The following is a 25,845-nucleotide window of genomic DNA, read 5'->3' as shown; positions in this document are numbered from 1 at the left end:
AAAAAAAAAAAAACCTACAAGATGAGCTCAATAACAGAATGGATGACAGAGAATCAAATGTGAGAACATTCTTAAAAGGTAAAAAAGTTTCAACAACAAAAATATGTATATAAAGAAGTATCAAATATTAAAATTAATATATATAAACCAAAAAAAAAAAAAACCTACAAGATGAGCTCAATAACAGAATGGAGATGACAGAGAAAGGTCAGTAAACTTAGATCAACTGAAAAATCTAATCTGAAAAGCAAATAAAAAAAATTTACCAAAAATAAAAACAAGTAAACACAACCTCAGAGACCTGTAGGACAATACTAAAATATTTAAGTCATGGAATTGGAGCCCCAGAACAAAAGGAGAAAGAATGTAGTATGGGGGAAAAAAAACAAACAAACAAATAATAGCTGAAAAGTCTCTAAATCTGAAAGGAGATATAAACCTACAAATTCAAGAAGCTTGCACACCCCAAACAAGTAAATGCCAAGAAAGCCATACCAACACACATTATAAAGCCACCCTAAGGCAAGCTGAAAATTAAAATTTTAAAAGCAGACAGATCACGAAAATTAGATGTGATGAACCAAACATAAGACAAATGGTTGTCTCATGCGCTGAAGTGTGGGACACCAAGAAACTACTTCAGTGTGATTAGCTTTGGTCAGCTGCTCTCACTAGAATATGGATCAGAATCACTTGCAGGACTTGTAAAAAAAATAGATTACTGGGCCCCATCCCCAGATTTTTTGATTCAGTAGGTTTAGGATGAAGCATACCAAAACGCTCCCAAGTAATGCTAATATCGCTGACCAGGGACACACTTTAAGAAGGAACCTACTGGCTTTGGTGATAGTCTTTAAGAATAGTTAAAGCTCTGACAGTCAAAAGTATCTGCTGGATCACCTATGTGCAAGCCAGATTTGCAGCTCTGAAATCTGAAGAAGAAATCTAATGGGTGCTTATTATGAGCAAGTGCAGGTGAGTCAAATGAGGGGTTAGATACTGATATGCTGGCTTTTTGTACTGTGTAAAAGGTCTCTGCTGTTCACTAGATACCTTGGCTAAATCCCTGAATGACCTACTTCTAGTTCCACAAAACATCTTTTTTAATTTGCTTCTGAAAAACTCACACCAACCTTCAGCAGATAAAAGTTTTATCAAAGGTTCCTTAGCTCCACTCCCTAGACAATCACCTGTTTCCTTTTTCAGAGTGCTTGAATAGATGCAAATATATTTTGGCACTCAAGCATAACACATTCAAATGCACCTAAGTGTGAATTCCCCAGATGCAGTTTCCACAGCATTTCTAAAAGGAGAGATGAACATTCAATGGCTCTGAGAAATCAGCAAGAAGATCAAAGGAGTTCAATGATATGAACAGAAAAAACTAATTACCTTTAACAACTTTCAGCTTTAAAATGACATATTACAGTAAAAAGAAAATCAAAATAAGAGATACTATTTCCTGGCAATTATAGGGCAAATGCTGAAATACTTTTTAAATTGTAACTCAACTGATTTTTATAGCATTTCATATTAAGTATATGAAAAAAAGAAAGAAAAAAGGAAAATCGAAGGTCTGAGACTCTATCAAGAACAACTCAGGCCTATGGACTAGACTCCTGGGTCAAATTCATACTTCTCTAGCAACTGCCTAATCTTGCTATGGAATCATACTATGGAATTGTCTGTGGAATCATGGGAGTGAGGAAAACTAAGAATCAGAGAACATGCCAGTTGAAGAGCACAGTTAAATGCAATGCTACATATCCCATGCACTCTTTTTAGAAGAACTCAAAAAAGAGGAGAAAAGCTTCATACACCATACTTTAGGCAACATGTATTATATACGTGACCACATTTAATTCTTACAGTATTAGCAAATGCTTTTCATTTTAGTGACATTGCCATATAAAAACATTCCTGTAATTTAAGCAGGGCAAGTACTGTTTATGCAATCTGAAAGAAGGAAGGCTGCTAACTGATACAGGTAAAAAAAATTCCCCCAATGGTGACAATCTGCTAAATATAGATAAATCTATTAGTTGACATTCGCAAGTGTCTTAAGTGATTTCGATAAAGAAGTGGTAATTACTACATGTGCTTTTTAATGGGACAGCCTAACTAACACATTTCTAAATGAATAGTAATTTACTAATGAAAAAAGACATTTAAATACCAAATATTAGCAATAAACTAGAAACTGGTAGTAAAAAGACAGCTGCTGGCAGTGCAGGGTGAACCAGGAATTCAGTCAAATGTGGAGTTAATATAGTTAGATCATTGAGACTTGGGTAAATATCCATCTGCATTCCGTTTTTGATACTTTTACTTGAATTGTTTCATGCGTAGTTTTTGGAGTATGACTACATTGCTGTGCATAATCTTGTTTCCCAATTATTAAGTTTTAATGAAGCCCATATACTTTTTGCTTTAGTCTTTTTTCTTTGAAAAATAAAACCTTACAGATACAGTTTTAAAGTCTTTTGTAGCCCTGCCTAATCAACAACTCTCCCTTCTTCTCCGGAGGTTAACACTATACTGAAGTGTTAACCAAAGCTTGTTTTCACTAATTCAACACCAACAGGAGTCCCCGTTTAGGGTACTATTCAGTGAAAACAGCTCAATTGTCTACAGCTTGGCTGTGGAACAGCACGGCTGTGAGACAGTTCAATCCAGTCCAATCGTAAAACAGCACAGCCATGGAACAGCTCAGGTGAGGAGGCTCCAGTGTTGAAACTCCAGTGTTACAGCTCAGCTTGAGGAAAATGTAGCCTTTGATAGAAACTGAAAGTGAACTTCACTGAGGCAGAGGAGAAGCTGGCTTATATAGAGATTTCTGATCCTAGCTCCTCATCAGTCCATTCTCATGCAAATGAGGATTGCAAATCCTCACACTTTGATTGATTCAAATAGCATCATCCTGGTTGGTCAGAATGGAGATGTTGATTGGTGGAAGATGCAAATGAGGATATAGCTGTGCAGCCCCAACTGGCCAAGGCAAGTCTTTAGCCCATTGGTTCATTTATAAGCCTAGAATTTCCTTTATAAGGGTTAACTCAAATAGCAGGAGCACAGTGCAGGCGGCTTGGCAGCTCCATGTAGCTTTACTCTGAAGCACAGAGAGCATGAGAGGTCCCTGTTTAGCAATGACTACTAGACTGTTTATAGATTGAGCCCAGTTAGCCACGAGGAGTTGTTCTTAACAGGCATGTTCATTCTGGGGGTTGAGAGAAGTAATTATGTGTCAGTCCCATTCACATTTTATTTTTACTACATGTTTTTGTAACCACAAAAATACATCATACAGTTTATGTTTTAAAAACATGTTCCAGTTCTCATTTTAATAAGGCTCAAAAATCAAGAAAGGTTAAGTGGAGAATTCTAACCTTTAATTTCTGAAAGACTGAATCTTTCAGTCTTAAAGTAGGTGTATTAAAAAAAAAAAAGTCTTATCTTGCTTCTTTCATGCCTTGAAACACAAAATCATCTTGCATTTCACTGCCCTAAGACTTGCTAATGACATCTGTACTCAGTGCCTGGTGTTTTAACACTTTGGAGCATGGCATTTTTATGTCAATTTCATTAACAGTGATACTGAAAAAGCTGTTTGGTAGCAGAGGAGAACACCAAAGGAACTCAAGCCCATCAGGTCTGAAAATCATGGCATCATGGTAATAAAACAATTAAGAGTACCCCTCAGGGAGAGAAAATTCTGACAATTAACCTTGAATGCCAATTAGTACTACTACTTTCTTAGGACAAGTCATATCTTCAATATGAAGATCAAAAATTTAGTTCCGGTCATCGCTAACTTCAAAAGGCATATTTTTTTAAATGGACTTTCAATTTAGGTAAAAGTTTAAGATAAAAAAAAATTCAATAAAAATACTGCAGAGAGATATATTTATTATTTATCTACCATGCCTCAATCCACAAGAGAATCTGAAATGTAATCATAGCTACATAAGCAGATGGCAATGGAATAAGCAATTTCTTTGAACTAAATAAATAAGCTAATCATCTTTTTTTTTTGGTTGGGGGGAGAAGAACCCCGACATTAAATATTAAGTTCTAGACAATTCCCATATTAAACATTATGTGTTCTAAAAGTTCATTTTTCAATATGTTCTTTGGAACTCAGGACTGATTTTCTCACAGAAACATCATTACATATAACAGCGTCGAAGCAAATCTATGAGACTTATTTAACCCATAACATAGCAGGAACAGTGGCCACCGCAATTCACTCATTCTAACCATCCAGTGGCCAGGACTGTGTGGGGTGTAAGCTGCAGAAGCTCCAGAGAAATATGGCTAGAGCAGGGAAAACACACAGAGGAAATGGTTTGATGGCTAGAAAACTAAGCCAGGTGGACCCAGCAGCCAATGTTGAAGTTTGTGGGCTATTTGTGATTCAAGCACTGCTTATACTAATGAATGCCCCAGGTTGTTCCCAACCATAACTCCTCTAAATTACACAAACACAGCAGACTGCATTCTATATATCTAGAAAAACAATGCACAAGACTGAGAAGTCCTAGAGTCCAGTCACTGAATTTTCTGAGCCTTATTTTCCCTGTATGGTTTTAAACTGGTATTCTTAAAGACCCTTTGTGCTTAAAAACCTGTAACACTATCATGAAAATAGATTATTATGGAATAAAGGGTTTTTTTCTCCCCATTTTTTGGCAGTCAATGCATATACCTATGTTCAGAATTGTGTATATATGAATTAACACAGTTCACCAAGTATATATATATTAAAAAGCCTTCAAAGTTTTATTGGAAGAAATAGATAAAAATTTAAATACAAAACACGTACAGAATAAACAACTCGCAAGATGGAAATATATATTTTTAAAATGAGAACAAATCTAACTTCTCAAAGGGTATTTCAGAATAAAATGATTCTAAAATTTCTTTGAAAAATTAAGACATAAATAGCAAAAACCACTCAGATGAAAACTGCAATTAAAGTATATTATAACACAACAAGCATTAAAACTGTGTGGTACTGGTACAAAAGTAGAAACACAAAGTAATGGAATAAAGTGGAAAGACAAGAAGTAGATATAAATGCTATATATATGTTTTCATTTTGGTAAACAAAGTTTCTTCAAAAAGGAGGTGGGTGTAGGAGGAAGGTTATAATAAATGTATACCAATGTCAGAGAAATTAAATTAGATCTATACTTTACATAGCAATTAACTCCAGATGTATTAAACAATTAAATATAAAGTTCTAAAAATCAAATCATAAAGAAATAACAAAAAATAAAATATAATGTTTAGTAGTTTTGTGGCAGATTTCAAAATTATCAAAGAAATCACAAAGAAAAGAACAGTAAAGAAAATGAAAAGTATATTTAAAAAATAGGAAAATTATATTTAAATAGAAAACATTATAATATTGGGAAAAGAACTAAATCAATATGAGAAAGTGGTTATAAGGAGACATAAGGTTATATGGAACACACATTCAAGTTGATCAGAGATAAAATACATGATTTATTTCCCACAATTCTAGCAGGCAATAGTAAAATTATTCTGCTCATGTATTAACGATGATATTAAAAACCAGTATAACCTCTTGTAAAATCCTACAACAGTAAACACAGTCACCTTCCTCTGACCTGAGGGACATGAAGCAAATACAGCAACCTCTACTGAACAAGGAAACATCTCTCATCCTCGCCATGATCCTTGCACCACCCCTGCTGCCTGGAGGAACAGCAGCAGGACCTCCATCAGAGGTCCTAAGAGAGAACAAACAGGTGGTCTGACTGCAGTCTAGATCCAGTTACATAATTCACTGGTGGGGTCATCAGTCAACTGTGTACCCTCTAACTAACTAACCCCTTTGATGGCACTAGGGTCTGTGCGTTGCCAAGCAGGCTTGCCAACTGAAGAGCCCTACACGGTGACCTCTTATCTTCCAGCCAATTACAGTGACTTTATGGGCTAAGGGCAGAGATAGCCTCTCACCATGACTAATACTACTGCCTGGCAAGAACTGGCTTCTCCATCCCATATGGCCAGGGCTCTTGTCCTGATTGCAAAAAGGCAGAAAATGCAGCTTTGGCAATGATCATTGGGTGCTCACTGTGTCCTTGTTTTGGGCTGGCCACCTGCTACTGCTGACCTCTGACCTTCCTAGCCAGCTCCAGGGCACACAGGTATTTCCTAAGCTCAACTTACTGCAAGAATAAAAAATAAGAGTAAAGAACAGATAGATTGATGGATGGGTGGATGATATGTAGGTGGGTACATGGGTGAGTGCTCCCTCTGTTGCTTTTAGGATGTCTTTGATGGACTCTATGTACCTCTTATAAAAGCATTATCATCGTCCTGGTCATGCTATATGTCCTTCATTTCTTAGATACCTCCTTGCAAGTGACTTCCGCTTATGATTTGGGTAACATCAATAATACATGCTTTCCAGTCTCCACCTGCCCAATTCCTATGTCGCAACAGGTATGCAACCATGAAAAACTATAATTATAAAGACTATATAATATACAAAAGAGGGCTTAAAATATAATGTCAACTTATTTCTTTCCTTCTTTCTGGCATAATTCAGTCCAAAAGCCACTAGGCAGGGCTAAGCAAAGTAGGCACCAGCATGGGAATGGGAGGCATGTGGCATGTTTCTGCACTATGAGAAGGGAGAGGGCACCTGGCATGGAGTATCATAGCCTGAGCAAGAAGAGAAGGGTCCCTGCATGAGAGTGAGCAGCAGTGACAGGATATTGGTTACATAATAGGAGTCAGGTTTATCACTGTCAGAAAAGGGAGCTTCAAATATGAAAAAGGAGAAAACTAGAGTGAACTCTAAGGTATTGGGTTGGAATTAGATGAGTTGGTGTAAATTCCTGGTTAGCAACATAGATAATTAATATACAAATATAAATATAATTGTAAATGATCTCTCTATCTCTCTCTCTCTCTCTCTCTCTCTCTCTCTCTCTCTCTCTCTCTCTCTCTCTCACACACACACACACACACATTGAAACCATTCTGTGAAAACTTGCTGGTTGCCAGCAGCACGAAGATGAAACCTGTCCAGCCAAGTCCAGGGTAGTTTTGTACACACACGCGCGCGCGCACACACACACACACACACACACACGTACGCACGCACGCTTTCCATAACTCTGTTGACTGACAGGACCTGGGAGCAGTGATACCTTCTCAGCAGTGAGCATACTGAGTTGCTCAAATCTTGGTTTCTAAATCTCATTCTCCACTAAAAGGAACCAAGCTCCTCAGAAACTGGCTGATTGTAGGAAAGTATAAGATGAGCCTGTCAGAAGATGAGGAAGTATTCACAAACGATGGGGACAAGCCAAAAGGACAGAGAAACCAGCTTGAAGGAACTCCCACTGGCCAAATCTGGAACAATTTGAGTATCAAAATAAATAATGATAGAAATAAATAAAAACTTACCAAATAAAATAGCAAGTCATGTGGCTCTGCTGATCTTAATAAATAAATGAATACATAAATGGTAAGAAGAAAAAGCTAGTAAAAAGCCAACTTTTTGTAAAAATGGTTTTAAAAATTATTTAAGAAAGTTGTTTTATACTAAAAAGAAAATGGATGTAGAATGAAGAAAATCACCATTTGGCAACCATCAGAATAAAAATTTAATTACACATACACAGAAAAGTGATAGATACTAAAACCAGACTAATGTCACAGTGAAGAAGCCTAGCAAGCACCACTTTAATCAAATGATCACGGTGAGCATCACTGGTTATGTCAAAAGAAACCATGTAATGAGACATGAGAAAAGTATGGCATCAGTCTTCTGATATTTCTGCCAAAATCGCATAATATTAGTTGGATCATGAGGAAGCACCAGATAAATCCCACGTCTACGTAGAGGAATATTCTATAACATATCTGACCTGCAGTTTTCAAAATTGTCAAAGTCATAAAAGTCAAGGAAGAACCAAGGAACATTTCAGACTGAAAAAGAGTGGAGAGACATGGTAACCAAATGCAACACAGGATGCCAGACTAACTACTGGACCCATAAAGGACATTGTTGAGACAAATGTCAAAACTTGAACAGAGTATGTTTTAGCGTCCTAATTTGGATGGTTGTATTGTAGTTACATATGAGAATGCCATTGTTTTAAGGAACTATGCATTGAAGTATTCAGGGGTGGTAGGGCATCATCCTAGCAATTTATTTTCAAATGCTTCTGAAATTAAAAAGTTCTTTGTACTATTCTTGCAACTTTTCTATAATACTAAAATTTTTCAAAAGATACTGATAACTTTTCATGAAAAAATAGAAATAAGGTAATTATTAAAAGAAACCATTGTGTTAAGATTTTGCATTTGAAGGGTACCTTTTTAACTTAACTTCTAAGACAACTACATGCATTTTCCTATTTAATTCAACAAGACAATGGGTATTATAAAGAAGTCCTTCAGCAAAATGAAAGAGAAAACATCATAATAAAGCAGTCTTCACTCTTTTAACCCATTTCCTGTTTGCCCTGAGAATACTCTCAGTGGCACTTGCGGCTGGCAGCTTTACCACGGGATAATTTGCAGATTACAGTCTTAACCTTACCCCCAAAGTTTGCCACAAAATACCTCTTTTATTATTATTTTTGCATCGCTCTAGTATGCTGATAGTCTTTGGAAACAAATGACATCATTCTATTTATAGCATTCTGTTTTTAGTAGTGGTATTTCCATTTACAAAATACAGTAATTCTCGATGGCTGAAATGTCGAATCCTAGAAAACAAAGCATTCACACACCAACAGTTGTTAGCCAAAGATTCATTTGATGAATCTGATTTATGTATACATTTCTGTTACATTAGGATTGGAGACAATTTCTGTTTAGAAATAACTCCCAGAACAGTTTTTATATTTTATTTTCACATTGCTTCAGGATCAAAGAGCATGTTTATGTAAAATTAAATTAATGCTGGCAGCAAGCTGCATTTATTTTTTCTAAACAGGAAATGGGTTAATACTTAATTGATAACTAATTCTAAGATGCACAAGTTCCCTCATTAACTAGCTAACTTGTATTCTAGCAACAACATATACAAAAAGCTCTGAAAACCAAAACCCAGATACCTTGATTTAGGTGTGTGGCCTCCATGATCTGAACACCATTCACAGAGCACTGAGACCCACTCAGGGGTACAAGAGTCACCGTCCCCCCAACATTTTCAAAGATACAGTGCTCACTCTCCAAGTCAAGGCCATGAAGAACTAAGTTGGAAAAAGAAAGGAGAAAGAAAAATTTTTCTTTGGTTACCTAGTACAATGATTCCCAACCTTTATTTGTTTTCCCACAATGAATACTTTTCCTTGTCCATGTAAACATTGTGAAGTGAACATTTATGTTTGGTAAGGAAACTAAATTTCAGGAGCTTGTGGTATCAACTGATAGAAATAAAGGTAACTCTTCAATGTTACCACAAAGGGTCTGGATATCACCTGCATAAAGAAATAAGTTTTGAGGTATTAATTTATTTCATCTTCAGGGGGAAAAACAGTTGAGTCACTTGTCTTAACTGAACACCACTGTGTTAGGGTTAGGATTAATGCTGAATAAATTTCATTTACTAGCCACCTAAAAGTCACAGTAAAATTGAGGGAACAAAAGAGTTCTAACAGTCAAAGACCTACTGTGACGTCCACATTTACAGACACGGTGTTCCAGGAGTGGAAACAAAGGTAAACGTGGCACGGCATTGATCTTGGGAAACCCAAAAAAGTCTCCAGAAGCTGTACCGGGATGTGCTCTGTCAGTCTGTGCTAATTATGGTAGAACTGGACCTCCATAGATCTCACAGAATGTGTGTCGTCTGAGATTTTCTTGTGTAACGAATGGCTAGGCATGAATATGAATGCCTGTCAAATAAATCTACACGATCATAGGCACAGATCTTAGCCAGCTTCTCAGGGGTACAGAAGTTTGCTATACCCAAAACAGTTGAAACGAAAGACTTCTGGAAATTGGTTTACAGCTCTCCCAGTTTCAGAGGATATAGTAAATACATGTTGGAATATGCTAGGGTTGGCTTGATTAATAGCTTACACTTAGCAAGAAAGCAAGTTCATTACCAGCACTTCTAAAAACAGCTGAAAATATACAATTCTTCCCCTTACAGTCCCTACCTTACCACACACATTTGCTTACCACCACCATTGCTGCCACCACAAATTCTCTAAGTTAGGCTTTTAAAACCTGGCAGGTCCCCACTCTGCTCAGGCTGAATTCCTGGTTATCTGTGTGTCTTGTGAAGACTTCTGGGAAACCCAGGAAGTCGTCCCTCCATCTATGTGTGTATTCTACTTTCCATCATCATCTTTGTGCACATAACTGTCTATAACCTTCCCATTAAGGGGTCTTATATCCTCTACTTGTGTCTGTTGGCATATTTCCATCAACCATCGTCCCACTGTGACAAGAACAGAGTGATTTCAAAGACCATATTCTTGGAAGACTTGACAGAGTATAGAATGTATGTAGAGTGGGGGTAAAAGATTCATAGTTCTGTTTTATTCATTAAATTAACTGTTATTCTTTGAGTTGAGTTTGATATTATAGAAATACACACACTGATCAACACCATATTTGAAAGTTTTTTTTTTTAATAATTACTTCATGTCTGTCATTCAAAGAAAGTTCTTCATTAAATGATTTAAAATATCATTGGGAAGAGGAAATCGATTCTCACCAATATCTTGTTCTGTTGAAGCATCTTCTCTACCAACATATGTCTGACCTTCCTGGGGAAAAGTCAAACAAAATTTATTAGTAAGAGGATAACGGTATGTTTCTTCATTTTCCATTTAAGTCCAAGCAACCTGATGACCAATGGGCTGAGCAATATCCCTGTAAAGAGCACAGCAATGTCTCATATCCCAGGGAAGACCACAGAAATGGCCCATGTCCCAGAAAAGGCCAAAGCAATGTCCCAGGGAAGGCCATGCCAATGTCCTAGAGAAGGCCACTGCCTCAGTGCCTTATTTGCACTGAGGCTCTGAAATAATACCCAATGTTGCCTGGAAAATGACAGCAGAACTCCTGGGGCTTAATGTTCAACAACAAACAGGTAGGTTTGGTGTGGATCAATAACTTGCCTATGACAGTCATCTCACCGATGTTGCTGACCCTTTCTGGTGAGTGTTTCTCTTCCAGTGGTAAGGGGTTTCTTTGTGTCTAAAGATAGTTTGTGGGAGCCCACAAAGCACAGTGCAATACCATTCTCATTTTAAGCCATGGATCAGAGAGAGGATGCTAGGTCGAGGTTACAGAGGCAGCACTGATGCTGATGCAGAGATTCTGCTCTCTTGACATGAATAGCCTGTCCAGGACCATGTTTAATAATACAGACGGGAGAAACAATTTTATTAATAACATGAGGAAACAGTACATAAAGCCAACCTCAGTTCTAAGTGCTTGTGACTTTTCTTCCTCAGTCTATCTGCCTTTTTGTTCCTTACCTCCCTCTTACTGATTCTACAAATTAGAAGGCAAAGCAAATGAATTTTCATTTAGTTTAGAACTCCATAACAATGGGAATTCTAATACCACAGAATCCCAGTGAACTGTTGAAAATCCCCAAAGGGCTCAAGGATGTGTTGTATATTCTTTAATGCAATAGCTGTGTTCATTGACATAGAATATTATAACAAAACTTGCTAGTGTCTAAAGGGAAAACTGAAAACAAAATTAGAATGTTCCACTTAAGCAGTTTTTACCTTCAAATGGTATAAGATGATTCCAGTACTCAGAAGGTCATCATCAATGCCAATCAAATGGGGCAGTTCAGAATCTAAAACGACTCCAATCCCTTCTTTCCTAAGGGCTAGAGTTTGTTCCTGAAATTAGGGGAAAAAATAAAAAGAAAAGGTTACTTTGAGGAAAGAGAAAATCTAACTACACATTCTTTAGAGTGTTAGAAAATTTTCTCATCAAAAAAACTGAAACTGCAAGAAAAATGGCCCTTAAACTTTATGGTGAAATCCTGGCATATGGTAGGCAAAGTGAATTGAAACATAAAAGCTCAATATAAAATCAATTAAACTTATTGCCAGATATATATAGCCTCTTTGAAGTCAAACTCAAACCTTGTCTTCTTTAGAAAAGGTTCTATAACCAACCAGCTACAAAGTATTCTTTCCCCCTTTTCAGAACCTTTATTTTACTTAATATCTAGATGTCTCCTGATTTGCTGGCATCATCTGTCCAGTTACTATGTTAAACTGTACATGTTCCTGAGAGCAATCGTTTCTTGTGCATTAATTACAGGTACGCCAGAGCTACCTGACCCTATTTCCAGTATCACCTTCTCTTATTTACCGTTCATTCCCATCTATACACAAATCCACTAAATATCTCTCACCGACCACCACCACCACCACCACAACCACCGCTTCCCTTAGCTCTGTATCTCCCTCCAGCTACCACCAATTTCTCTCTGAACCATTAGAGAAAATAATCTCCAAAGAGTTCTCTACACTTGTGGTTCTCTAATTCCTCCTCTCCTGCTCTCTCCTGAACCCGCTCCATGGAATCTTTCATCCTTGGAAGTCTAGTTATCTACAGTCACTCCTTTGATGATCTCATCCTGTCTCTTGACTTTACCTGAAATCTATATGCTATGACTCTCAAATCTAAATCCCCAGGCAGACCTCTCCCTTAACTCCATACTGCGTGTGTGAGTGTGTGTGTCTGTGTGTGTGTGTGTCTGTGTGTATGTGTGTGTCTGTGTCTGTGAGTCTGTGTGTCTGCTCAGATCCTTTACATGGCCTTACATTTCACTGAGATAACAGCCAAAATCTTTTGTGAGGTCCTACAAAGCACTACACAATCACATCCCTTGCTAACCTTCTGCTCTTGTCTCCTGCCACTCTCCCCTTTGCTCACTCCTCTCTAGGTATCCACAGCTCCTTGCTGTTCTCAAACTTGTCAGCCTGCCCCCATCTCAGGGTTTAGTCATTGCTTTTCCTTCTGCTTTTGTGGTTGCTGTTTCTTCTGGCATCGTTTATTTCCTCTCTTCTCCTAAAGCCGGGTTTCTTGACCTCAGCACTACTGACATTTTGGACCAGATGATTCTTAATTATGGGAAAAATATCTTGTGTATTGTAGGTTGTTTACCAGCATCCATAGACTCCACCCAATAGATACAAATAACACACTACCTCTCTCCCAAGGTTGTGACAACCAAAAGTCTCTCCAGACACTGTCAAATGACCCCTAGGGTAAAAGATCATCCCCAATTGAGAAGAACTACCATATAAAACTTGGTCTTCACTTCCTCGGGTCTCTACTCAAAAGCCACCTTCCCCATCACCCCATACAAGACAGTAATCATCAACCTCACTTATCCTGATTTGTTTCTCTCCTTAGCAATTATCACCATATGATATGTTAGATACAAGTGTATTATTTATGCCCTGACTAGAATGTAACCCAATGCCTAATTTCATGTCTGACACAGAGTAGCTCCTCAATATTTGTCAAATGAATGAATGAGTTTAGATATACATGAATCTAAAGAAATGCAGGAACGGTGGTCAATGGCAGCCCTTTGGAAAAGAGACTGGCTGGCCTATGTCTTCATATCAGGTCCACCTGACCTAAGATAAAAGACCTCTAAAATCAGGCTTCTAGGCAAATCTGAGGGAAAGCAGACAAATTCCAGATGATTGAAGGTTAAAATTCCAGCCTGGAGGTTGAGCTGTGCTAAGTTCACAATGAGTCACATCCAAAAGCATGACATCGTGTTCTGTGATGACAGGTGTGATAGGAGCAACAGGGGAGCAAGTTCCAAGCTATTAACCGGGGCTCCTTGTCAGATACACTCCTAGTGAATCTCTTCTCCACCCCTACCTCAGCAATCCGACAGCAGTGACCAAGGCATAGCTCTGGAATGCCAGCGCCCAGCTCTGCCTAAAACACAATCGGTACTCCCTACATTCCTGAAATATACAAATGTATTTTGTGTCATTTAAATATTAAAACAACATACAGAGTCTGCCATTCTGTAGGTGAAAGATTCAGAACTTCACAACCGTGCAGACAAGGGAGCTCCTAAGAGATGCTGGGGAAGGGCGGTGGAAACAGAGAAGTCCCTCAAGCCTTCATCTCTGCAGACATTTGAGTTTTAAACACGCACATGCAGAGCTGGAGTCATGTAAGAGGGCAATGGAATGAAGTGGCAGAAAAGATGATTAAAAAGAAAACATAAAAACCACAACTTGAAAGAAAGTAATTTAATTTAACAACCATTAAATAGATACGCAGAGAAAATGACCAATGCATTACTTAGATTCAAGAGAAGGAAATGAAGCATATCATTGTTCTTCAATTACTCCTCTTATCAGCCAGGTTCTCATCCCAAGGCTCAGAACTTCAGGCCTTGAGGTCAAAGACTTCAGTCATCTTGATTTGCTACACCAAGGCCCTTGCAAATCTTAGCTGAAATGAGCCATCTAAATAAGCCAGCCCCTGCTCCTACCTCTGGGATATTAGTCGAATTCATATGTTTCCTTCTGCCCAGAGAATTCAAGAAGTTAAATATATGTAATTTAAAAACATATATAGTACAGTGGAGAATTTAATCATACAGTTCCATCTCATAAAACAACATCCTCACTGGAAGGTCTGGTAGCTCGGAACTGTGACAATACCGCACACGTGGTAGGCAGCCTTCTGGCAATGAATTGTTCCAGGCCTCTAGGTCCACGTGAAAAGGAGAGTGACTATTCTCATGAGTCCAGAGACACAGGTATTTTCTTTCTGCATAAAAGTGGACAATAAATCCCCCAAAAGGCTACATCCCAAACCAGTTTGGTTTCTTTTTTCTTTTTTAACCACTGAAACCCCTTTTTTTTTTTCCTTTCTTTAAGGTAAGTCTCAGAAACTTTGAAAATTATTTAAATTTCAAAGCCATTAAGGTCAAAAGCATTACTTGTCCCAACCCATACCTAACACACACACACACGCACACACACCAGCCATACTCACACACGCTTCCATACATAGAATGGTTAAAATCTGAATTAAGAAAAAGTTTTCCAAAATTGAGTGTGCAGGCAGATGAATTTATGATTAATGCTGCCCTAAAGCTCTATGACATTCAAGCTGCATTTGCTACATGATATTATAAAAGTGTCACCTAATAAAACTAAAAACGAGAGTTTAAATCATTGCTCAAGTGAAAAAGTGATTTCAGACAAAAATATCTATCACATATAAAATATTTATTGAGTGGCATCTACTGTTATACATAATTTATGAAACACCTCCTTGATAAGATGGAATATTTAAATAGCAGAGCTGGCGACCACTTCCCCAACTCCAGGCACACTGGGTCCCAAGTAAAGAAAGTGATAAAATATGTATAGCTGCACATATTTTGTATTGAAACAAATCTTTTGGCAACCAATATTTGCATTAAAAGGAAAGCTATAGCCTGACTAAAAGTGTCAAAACAGAATCAGCTTACTTTAAATATTATGTTCATTACATTTGCAAATAATATATTCCATATGTTTTTCTTCAACCTTTGAATTTAAAACATGTGTCCAGTGCTGGGACAATTGCAGCATCACTTCTGGCAGATTCCAGAGGTTCAGGTGAGTTGCAGGCAGGGCTGTCCAGATGGGAGGGAAGAAGGCCACACATGGGCTTGGCTCGCTGAGAGGATACCATGTAACTAACCACTATATTCGTTTGAGATTGAGCATGGATTCAACTTCTTAATCATAACCACATCCTTCATACTTAGCACTGTATCTGACAAAACTCAACAACTTTCCTGAATAAATAAGTGAAAATCAATATAAAAATTTATGAACAACAAAAATCTATTTTTCTGTCTTGAGAAGCCCACCTGAAAGCTAGATCTTGCTTGGGAAATACTGGGAAAACTGTGGCAATGTACCTGTGCCACCTCAAGTATAAGAACTCTTTAAGAGTAGAAACTGTGTTTCCTCATACTAAACATGTTAGGTGAACACAGCTGCACTGAGTATACAACTATCACTCAATAAATACTGAAAATTTGGCACTCTAGGGAGTAAGTGATTTCAAGTCGATTTTTTTTTTTGATAGCCAAATATATTAAATGTCAAAATCTTTTTGTGGAATAGTCTATGTGTTTTATTAACTAGTGGAATTTTGTAGAGATGCCTCATAGCATAAAGTGCACTTAATTTCTGCAAACTTGACTACAACAGCAAAATGGAAGGAAGAGCGCCACAACTGGGGCTTAGGGCACATGCCCAGTGTGCATGTGAGAAGGGAAGGAGGAAGTCAGACTGGCAGGAAGACTTTTATAAAAAATAAAATTATTCTCTAGCAAAACTACTCTTTAATTTTTTATAAATGCATTTGATTTTATTTGAATTTCACATTAGGAAAAGTAGTTGCTGAATTTCAACCAAATGTTTCTTCACAAGAGATACTTCCTAAAATATCCTTCTAAGTTAAGACATTATGAAACATATTTAGAGGTTGATAGCACTGAATATATATTTTTCATAAAAGTTTTGGTTTTAAGCACCAATACTCAAACTTGTATATGTTTGAGAATATCTGCCTCCTGCCCTTACACCTGAATGACATCAGAGCTACACTAATTTGGGCCACATGCTGGCTCACACTTCTTTTCTCTTGGAACAGTGAAGACATGGCCCCACTGTCTTCTGAAACTGAATGCTGCTCTAAGGAAATATGAAGCCAATCTGACTTTTTATCCATGGGATATAATTTGGTTTTCTGCCTGGATCTCTGAAATTTTTTATACTTGAAATTCAATAGTTAATTAGGATAGATCTCAATATCAGACATTCCATACTCTAAATTTTCCTGGAACACAATACAGCCTTCTAATCTACAGACTCAGTTTATTTATTTTTCATTTCATGAAAATTGTCTTGTTTTTATATTCTATTTTCTTTTTCATTTGTTGACTGTGTACTTTAGGGACACCAATTATCCTTGTATTACATCGTCTTTGTTTTATCTTTTAGCTTCTAATTGCTTTAATATCTTGATCATTTCACTTGTGTTCACTGAGATAATCAAACCTTTAACTTTTACTAATTTGATCTCAATGGCATCTATTGTTTTCCTTGATAGTTCTAACTTTACTGGTCCTGCAATGGATGTTGTATTAGAAATCTGAGTCTATCTTTAAGTCTACAATCTCTCTTGTTTCATCTAATTCTGCTTTTTATTATCATCTTGTTTTGTTTATTAAACTCTTGTTTCTCATTAACTTATTCCACAGAATGAAGCAATTGTAAGAAATTCTTTCTTTGCCTTTAGGTATATTTTCATCTTGATCTGGATTTTTTTTATCTTTTGCATGCTTTATTCTTTTTCTTGCATTCTGTTTGTCTGTCCATCTGTCCATTTAGCCACCCATCCACTTCTAGAGCTATGTTTATATACTCGCCCTATTCCTTTTTTTCTCATCGTGTGTATGGTTAGGTGTGTCTCTCCAGAAACTCCATATGCTCTAACACAGGATAAGTAACTCCTTGACTCCTGTCCTGCCATATCCAGGATCTTTCTAGCTCAAAGACTGAGTAGTCTGTGTTGCATCCACTCTTCTCTGGCCTGATGGAATGACAGAGGGCCAGGAAATATCAGCTGACAAGCTGTAGAGGCTGTGAGTTCCTGGGCTCTGCCCTCGCTTAACAAGGTGGTTAAATATCCCCTATTGAGCTCCTTCCTCCTGCCTGAGCAGATTCCATTCCTATGGAGACAGTTTCTCTCAGGCTGCTTATTGTTTCACCGGGCCTTCACTTACAGAGAGAGTCAGCATCTTCCCAGTTATCACCATCAGCCACATCTATGATTCCTTAATAGGAGCAGGAAAATGAATTTGTTCTTCCCTGACCTGAGGGTACTGAGGAGGGTTTTTAGAATCCTCACTCATCCAGTTTGAGGCACAAGCTTCGGAACATGCCCTTACAACCTTCCCTCTTCCTCAGTCACGACCTTTTTCATCTGACATCTATTAGTGATTTTACAATGGTTTCTGCTGCAGAGTGAGATGTTTTGCTTTTTATCATTATCTCGTTTCTTTGAAATCTGTGATGCGTCATCTCCAACTGCCTCTTTAACATCAAAGTAAAAAACAAGATTTCAGCAGGCCACAAAAGGGAAGGAAAGAAACAAGAGGTACTTCGGATTTGAGGGGTTTCTTAAATGAAGATATGGAGGTGGAAAATGTGGGTACATATATAAGAAACCTCTGGACATCCAGTTTAACTAATAAACCTGGAAAAAATGATCTGAAAAGCCAGGCAGATGGGTCATTATTTTGATTGAGAAACCAAGAAGCCAACTGAGAATTTTGAAGACAGGAGCTGTTTGATACTTCAGAAGACGAATCTGGCAAGGATGTGAAGAATGAACAGAAAAAGAGGGTAAAGAGGGTCAGAATTAGCTGGGGCTGGGAGGGGCGGGGGGTACGGGATGGGGGGATTGCTTGACAAACACTGTAGAGGAAGACAGACTCTAAGGTGACAATTAGTTTAGACTGACTGTAAGTAGAGACATTCTTCTGAACTGTTTTACCTACTCTTCTTAATAAGAAATAAGGAAATTGGAAAGTTTGCAAAAGTTGCAAAAATCCAATAAATACCCAAAAGATTTTTATGGCTAGGAAAAAAAATCCTGACATTTCCTGGTTCTACTTTCCAGACAGCTCAGCACGTGGGTATTGCTGACTTATTAAAGCTCACTCGCCAGTTTAACTAGCAAGTGTCATCAAGTAATTTACATGTTCTTTGTATAATATAAAAATGAAACAATCATTTTCAACACAAACCAATTATCTATAAAATCCTGAGAGTTTGCCACAAGCTGGCATTACCCAGAAGTGAAGCACTGTTCCTTGTACATTCTTATGCATATAGAAAGAATCCTGTCCATCTAGCAGAGAAAGAAAATAGTTGCCAAGATTACCAGGAAGTCAATGCCTCAACCTTCATCCTGCTGTCCTCTACCTTTTGTCCATACAACATGAGCACACTATGATGAAAAGAAACAAGAATCTCCTTCACATTCCTCCAGGAAATAACTTTATTTTTGCTATGTTCTCAGAGAGAATGATGAGGTGAAGAAAAACATATCTGCTGGCTAGCAGCATGTTCTACGTCCCTGCAAAGCTGACTGGTAGCATGTAATCCTTCGTGGGAGAGCTTTATTAATTATGTTCTTTGAATCATAATCAGATGAAAAAACAGGAAAAGAAGGGAAAGAACAGTTTGTGGAAGTTAAGGACTGGAAATCTACCTAAACTGAAAAGGTCTGGCAGATACCACAGACCTAGGGAGGCAAGGGACGACCAGGGATCAGCATCAGGATGAAGCCTCGGGAAGAAGGAAGTTCAAGTTGGAAGACAGAATTAGCAATCCACAGGATGGGGAAAAAATAAAATAAAAAAAAGTCAGGTGAGTTCATCTAGAAGCCACCATCAATCCCTCCCTTTGTCTCGAAACCCATAGCCACACTGTCAGTGGGTCCATCAGCTCTAGCTGCAGGACAGTCTGGATCATCCACAACTTTCCATCTCCAATGCTACTGGCCTGGTCTGGCCACCACCGTCTCCTGCTTGGAGTCTCTGACATGACCCAATTGATCTTTCTGTGTCCTCTCTTACTACTCTACAACCTATTCTTCATGTGACAGCAAGAGACATTTGTTCAAAATATTAAGAGGTCAGACATTAAACCCTACAAGGCTCTCTCATGCATTTAGACTGAAATGTCCCATACCTCAATTAATTTGGCCCTCACCTCAATTAATTAGGCCCTCACCACCTCCCCAACCTTATCGCCCTCCACTCTCCACTTGAGTCACAATATTCACAATAGTCACAGTGGCTTTCTCATTCCCAGTGCAGGGCCTTTGCACATGCTGTTCTTTCTGCCTGGGAAATCCTCCACTTAAATCTTTGTGGCTTGCTCCTTCTTGTCAGTCAGCTATTATCATATACGTTGCCAGCTCTCTGGAGATCACCAGTGAGTGATATGGACAAAGTCTTTGCTCAGATAAAGCTTATGTCCTCCCCCACCACTACTCTCCTACTCCCAGGCACATTCTATCATCACTCCACTTGGCTTATTGTTTTCAGAGCACTCAAGGCTATCAAAATTGTATTATCGGTTTATTGTCTATCTGCTTCTCCAGAAAGCAAATAGTGGGTCCAGGACAAATCAAGCCCTAGGGATGAGAGACAGGGATGAGATCATTGAGAACCAAACTAATGAACAGTATTTGTGACCTCTGAACCCAGGGCTGAGACTGGCCTATTTACGCTCCTTGCTAAGCAAAAACAGCTCTTGAACCTCAAATGAATACTTAAAAAGCCCAGAATAAGTCAAGCTTATAGGAGAATCTTGTTTAAATGTAAAGGTTTAATTCTAAAAGACTATTATCATAAATAATTTAACAAGTATCCAAAATATCTGAACCTAGCATCATGAAGTTGATATCAGAGTGAAACTATTATATTATAAAATCTGAAATGGGAATGCAAAAGCCTTTATATTTTTCCCATAATTTTCAAACAATCCACATTACAGTACCGGTAGTCAAAAGAAACACATTTAGACAGATGGTGAACAGTCCCAGACTCACCAGGGCAGAAACAGCAAGAAAAGAACCTGGCTACCACATACTCAATGGTACTAACAAATATAAATTTCCTGGCATACTGGCAGTTGAACTTTAAACAGTAAATAAAATTAATATTGTCCTTTTAATGAACAGAAACTCTTGGGGCCAGTTCAATTTCTACTACACTTCCCACTGCAGAAACATCATTCTTTATTTAAATGCTACACAGCTAACTGCTGGCAGGCAATTCAGAGAAGATGCTGTGTAGATCTTTCTGATGAAATAGTCCTCTCTGCTGGCTGAGCAAATCACCCAGATGTCTGTATTTAAATTATGCAAAATGCATAATACCAATTAAAGAAATTACGTGTGAAAATATGCAAGAGCAAATTTCCTCACATTAATATTTAACTAGACTTTTTAAGTAGAGCAGGATCTTGTGATCACAAGTACTTTAGTATATTTGACCTAAACAGAAGCCCAAAATACTCAGAGTTCACCAGACAGTTCTACAAGGACGTGTCTATATAGTACAAACTTTAACACATGGTAAGAAAGCTAAGTGCAAGGATCACTTTAAGTAGCATTTTGTAACTCAGAAAGCTTCAATCTGACATTGGCCTTAAACTTTGGTTGGTAAAGCTAACCTACTCTTGTTTCTCCCTCACAGAAATGACACACTTCTCTCCACCCTCCAGGCTTTGCTCAAGAGATCATGTCTACTTGGGACAGCCTTCCAGTTCCTCCCTCCACCTGAATCTTACCTGCACATTCCCTGTCTCTAGGAAACACTTGGAACCTACTTGGGTCCTCAGCAAACCCTTCTTCTGCACTGACCATAGTTATCCAGCCTAATCACTTGCATCTCAGTCAAAAACAGGACTAGAGTTTTGTATCCACGCATTGCTTGTTTCCTGCTAAACCAGTGGATCACCCAAGAAGTTTTTAAAAAATACCATGCCTGAGCCTCGCACTAGCCGTTTAAATTAGCATCTCAGGGGCAGGGCCTGGGCATGGGTATGTTTTTTAAGCTACCAGGTTTTTTGTACCCGGGTTTTTACTATAATTTTCTGTATCTTCCAAATAATCTCTGTTTGGCTGGGTGCATTTGGAGGATGCTCAAAGGAGTAAGTGCTGTAGTTTATCAACTTGAAACCCTTCATCCTCCAGTTAGCTTTTTCTGCAACTCATTCAACTAACACTTAATGAGCATCTGCTACTTGGCAGGTGATAGTCCATGCTGGGGATGTATCAGTGAATAAAAAAGACACTCTTTTATATATTATCTACATCTATCTCTATATTGTTATCTCTAGATTTGTATCGATGTCTATGTTACATGTAAAGATATATCTATATTATATAAGATATATCTATGTACCAATCTGTTAATCTGTAGATTTATCTATATCGACTTATCAGTATTATCACTAATATCCATATCTTGCTACATTAGCATAATTAGAATTAAAAAAAAAAAAAAGTCAAGCAAAAAACCTGAAATTCACAACTAACATTTTTGTTTAACCAAAAAGTTTCAGGGTCCTGGTATATGACAGAATTATTCCAAATAATATTTAATCCAACAAAATTCTTGCCCACAGACTCTCACAGTTTTAGCAAATTTCAACTCTACCAGGCCAGGCTGGACACTAATGGGCTTCCAGTGTCTAGTCATAGATTGCATGTCCTTCCTCCTGAGTTCCATTTAATCACTCAGTATAGTATGCTGGTAAAAAAAAAAAACACAGTGCCACAGAAAAAGTGACGTGCTTCTGTATCAAGGCCGTAAGAAAGGTTGTCTTCTCCCTTTGGGCAATGTAATGAATTAGCTTGACACCAATTTTTCAAGGGAGCCAGTGTCATCAGATCTACTTTACAAAGGCAGCAGCCGGAGTCAGCGGGTGATTCCTCCCTGACCCAGCACACAATTATCCCACAGACTCAGCGGTCTGGAATAGTCCAGACCCAAGAAGGAACAGCGGGCTCTGTGCAGTCACCCACTGATGTCACAAATGAAGGGCGTATTCAGAGAGCTTCGTGGCTGGCCTTCAGGGCACTCCTGTTACTACCAAGCCCCACCCAGCTTTAGAAATAGAAAATTGAGCCTTGTATTGCTGGCTGAAAACACACAGCTAAACTCAGAACAGAAATTTCCAAAATGCATGCTACATACCTTTTCATGCTATTCCCTAAGAGCCTACACATAAAAGCTCATGTCTTTCCACGTGTCACCCCTGCACTTGTAACTGTCCACTTCTGCTATACTCATCATCTAAATAATCTGTTATATGTCTTCCAGTCTACAGAAATAAAAAAGAAAAACAAAGACCCCTCAAATATCAACAAACCTGAGCTATCACTATATAATGGGCATGTCTAAAACAAAATAAAGCTTTAAATCATGACAAAAATTTAAACTAGTCTCACTTGCATGGGAAAGCATGCAGCATACATGAGAAAAAATATAATTTAATCACATTGTGATTTATGCTAACAGTAATCAAAAAATTTAAAACTACTATATTACATAGAAAATGACCTCGATTTCTGTTTAAAATGTGTGTGTCTGTGTACACATAGGATTGGTGTGTGTATGCATGCATGCACGTGTTAGCTTGGGCTACCGAAACAAAATACTGTGGACTGGGTGGCTTACACAACAGAAATGTATTTCTCATAGTTCTGTAGGTTGGGAAATCCAAGATCAAGGTGTCTGCAAGGTAGATTTCATTCTGAGGTCTGCAGGCTACCATCTCCCAGTATGCTCACGGGGACTTTCTTTGGTACATGTACACAACAGAGGAAAGAGAAAGATTTCACTTTCTTCCTCTTCTTATAAGGCCACCAGTCCTACTGAATTAGGGTCCCATACTTATGACTTCATTTAATGTTAATTACCTTCTAAAGGCCCTAACTCCAAATACAGTCGCATTGTGATTAGGACTTCAACATGAATTTTGGAGGCAAATAATTCAGTCTATACTGTGTGTGTGTGTGTGTGTATGTGACGGTATGTGTGTGTATGCGTGAGATATGTCATATACTTATAAATATAGAATATATCGTAAATACAATAAATAAATATAAGAAAGAGAGAAAGACAAGTAGAGACTGAGCCTGACAGAGACCTCTCATGCAACACTCCAAAACAGGAACAGAGACTAACTATCTCTGGGTAATGTTTTTCTTTATGCTTTTTCACTTTCCAAATTTTCTATAACAAACACACTTATAATCAAAATAATACAATGCATGCAATAATGGTTTTTTAAAGTGACATCCTTCTATATAAAAATTTTAAATGTATTTTACTTAATGTATTTAAATTTATTTTGTTAAAATATATTTTACTCAATCTTAAGTACATCTCCACGTCTGAGTATTATTGTATGTTATATAATGATCTGAAGTTGGAAGTCTAAAATGATGAAACTAAAATGCATCAGCCAAAAATGAAAAACCAGAGGCCTCAATAAGGAAAAGGTACCCACAGCTAACATACTCAATGATGAAAAGGGGAAAGCTTTTCTTCTAAGGAATAAGACAAGGATGCCTGCTGTTGCCACTTTCATTAAACATAGTACTGGAGGTCCCAGTCAGGGCAATTAGGCAAGAAAAAGAAAAGGCATTCAATTAGGAAATAATGAAGTAAAACTGTTATCTATTTGCAGATGGCATATTGTATATAGAAAATCCTAAAGACTCCACCAAAAAGCTGTTAGAATAAGCAAATTCAGTAAAGGTGTAGGACATAAAAGCAATATACAAATATCTGTAGAATTTCTATACATTAACAGTGAACTATTAGAAAGAGAAATTAAGAAAACAATCTCATCTACAACTGTATCCAAAAGAATAAAATAACTAAGAATCAATTTAATCAAAGAAGTAAAAGACCTGTACACTGAAAACTGTAAGACATTAATGAAAGAAACTGAAGAAGACACAAATTAATTGAAAGATTTTCTATGCTAAAGGACTGGAAGAATTATTATTAAAATGTCCATACTAACAAATCAATCTACATATTCAATACAATTCTTATTGTATTGAAAAACTCCAACAGCGTTTTTCACAGAAATAGAACAAACAATCCTAAAATTTGTATGGAACCACAAAAGACGCCAACTAGCCAAAGCAATCTTGAGAGAACAAAGCTGAAGGCATCATTTCCCAATATCAAACTATACTACAAAGCTCTGCTAATCAAAATAGTACACTACTGGCAGAAAAACAGACACATAAATCAACAACCAAACTGAGAGCCCAGAAACAAATCCACGCATATATGGTCGATTAATTTACAACAAAGGAGGAAAGAATAAACAATAGAGAAGAGAGGGTCTCTTCAATAAATGGTGCTGAGAAAATCTAACAGTCATATGCAAAACAATAAAACTAGACACTATCTTACACTGCATAAAAAAAAAAAAATCAATGCTAGGTGAATGAAACACTTGAATTTAAGACCTGAAACCACAAAATACAAGAAAACACAGGCAATCAGCTCCTTGACATTGGTGTTGGTGATAATTTTTTGGATGGGACACCAAAAGCAAAGGCAACAAAAGCAACAATCAACAAGTGAGACTACATCAAACTAAAAAACTTTATCACAGCAAAGGAAACCATCAACAAAACAAAAATGCAAACTATGAAATGGGAGAAACTATGTGTAAATCATGTATCTGCTAGGAGGCTAATATCCAAAGTATATATTGAACTCATATAACTCAATTTAAAAATCTTTGATTAAAATATGGGCAGAGGAATTGAATAGACATTTTTCCAGAGTAGACATACAAATGGACAACAGGTACACGAAAAGGTGTTCAAAGTCACAAATTATCAGGGAAATGCAAATCAAAACCACAGTAAGATATCACCTCACACCTATCAGAATGACTGTTATCAAAAAGACAAGAGATAAAGTGTTGTAGAGGATATGGAGAAAGGGAATCCTTGTATATTGTTGGAAGGAATGAAAATCAGTGTAGCCAGGATGAAAAACAGCATGGAGGTTCCTCAAAAAATTAAAAATTAAACTACCCTATAATCCAGCAATTCCACTTCCAAGTATATACCTGAAGGAAATGAAATCGGTGTCTCAAAGAGACATCTGCAGCCCTATGTTCAGTGCAGCATTACTTATGACAGCCAAAACATGGAAACAACCAAAGTGTATTTATGAAAATGAATGGATTTAAGGAA

General features: G+C 37.5%; 1 protein-coding gene across 7 annotated transcripts in view; it reads right to left on the bottom strand.

The window, feature by feature from the left end:
• KIF16B (kinesin family member 16B) overlaps positions 1-25,845 on the bottom strand; it is a 278,826-nt gene that overhangs the window by 136,658 nt on the left and 116,323 nt on the right. For all 7 annotated transcript variants that reach the window (XM_025039943.1, XM_025039945.1, XM_025039946.1 and 4 more), the window contains 3 exons: positions 11,748-11,867; positions 10,721-10,772; positions 9,108-9,245 (listed from right to left, as the gene is read on the bottom strand). In XM_025039943.1, coding sequence (XP_024895711.1) covers positions 9,108-9,245; positions 10,721-10,772; positions 11,748-11,867 — 310 coding nt within the window. The remainder of the gene's footprint in view (positions 1-9,107; positions 9,246-10,720; positions 10,773-11,747; positions 11,868-25,845) is intronic.

The sequence above is a fragment of the Pteropus alecto genome, unplaced genomic scaffold, assembly GCF_000325575.1.
Source record: "Pteropus alecto unplaced genomic scaffold, ASM32557v1 scaffold45, whole genome shotgun sequence".
Taxonomy (NCBI): domain Eukaryota; kingdom Metazoa; phylum Chordata; class Mammalia; order Chiroptera; family Pteropodidae; genus Pteropus; species Pteropus alecto.
Note: the sequence above shows the minus strand (reverse complement) of the source record. Positions and strands in the feature narration are given on the sequence as shown.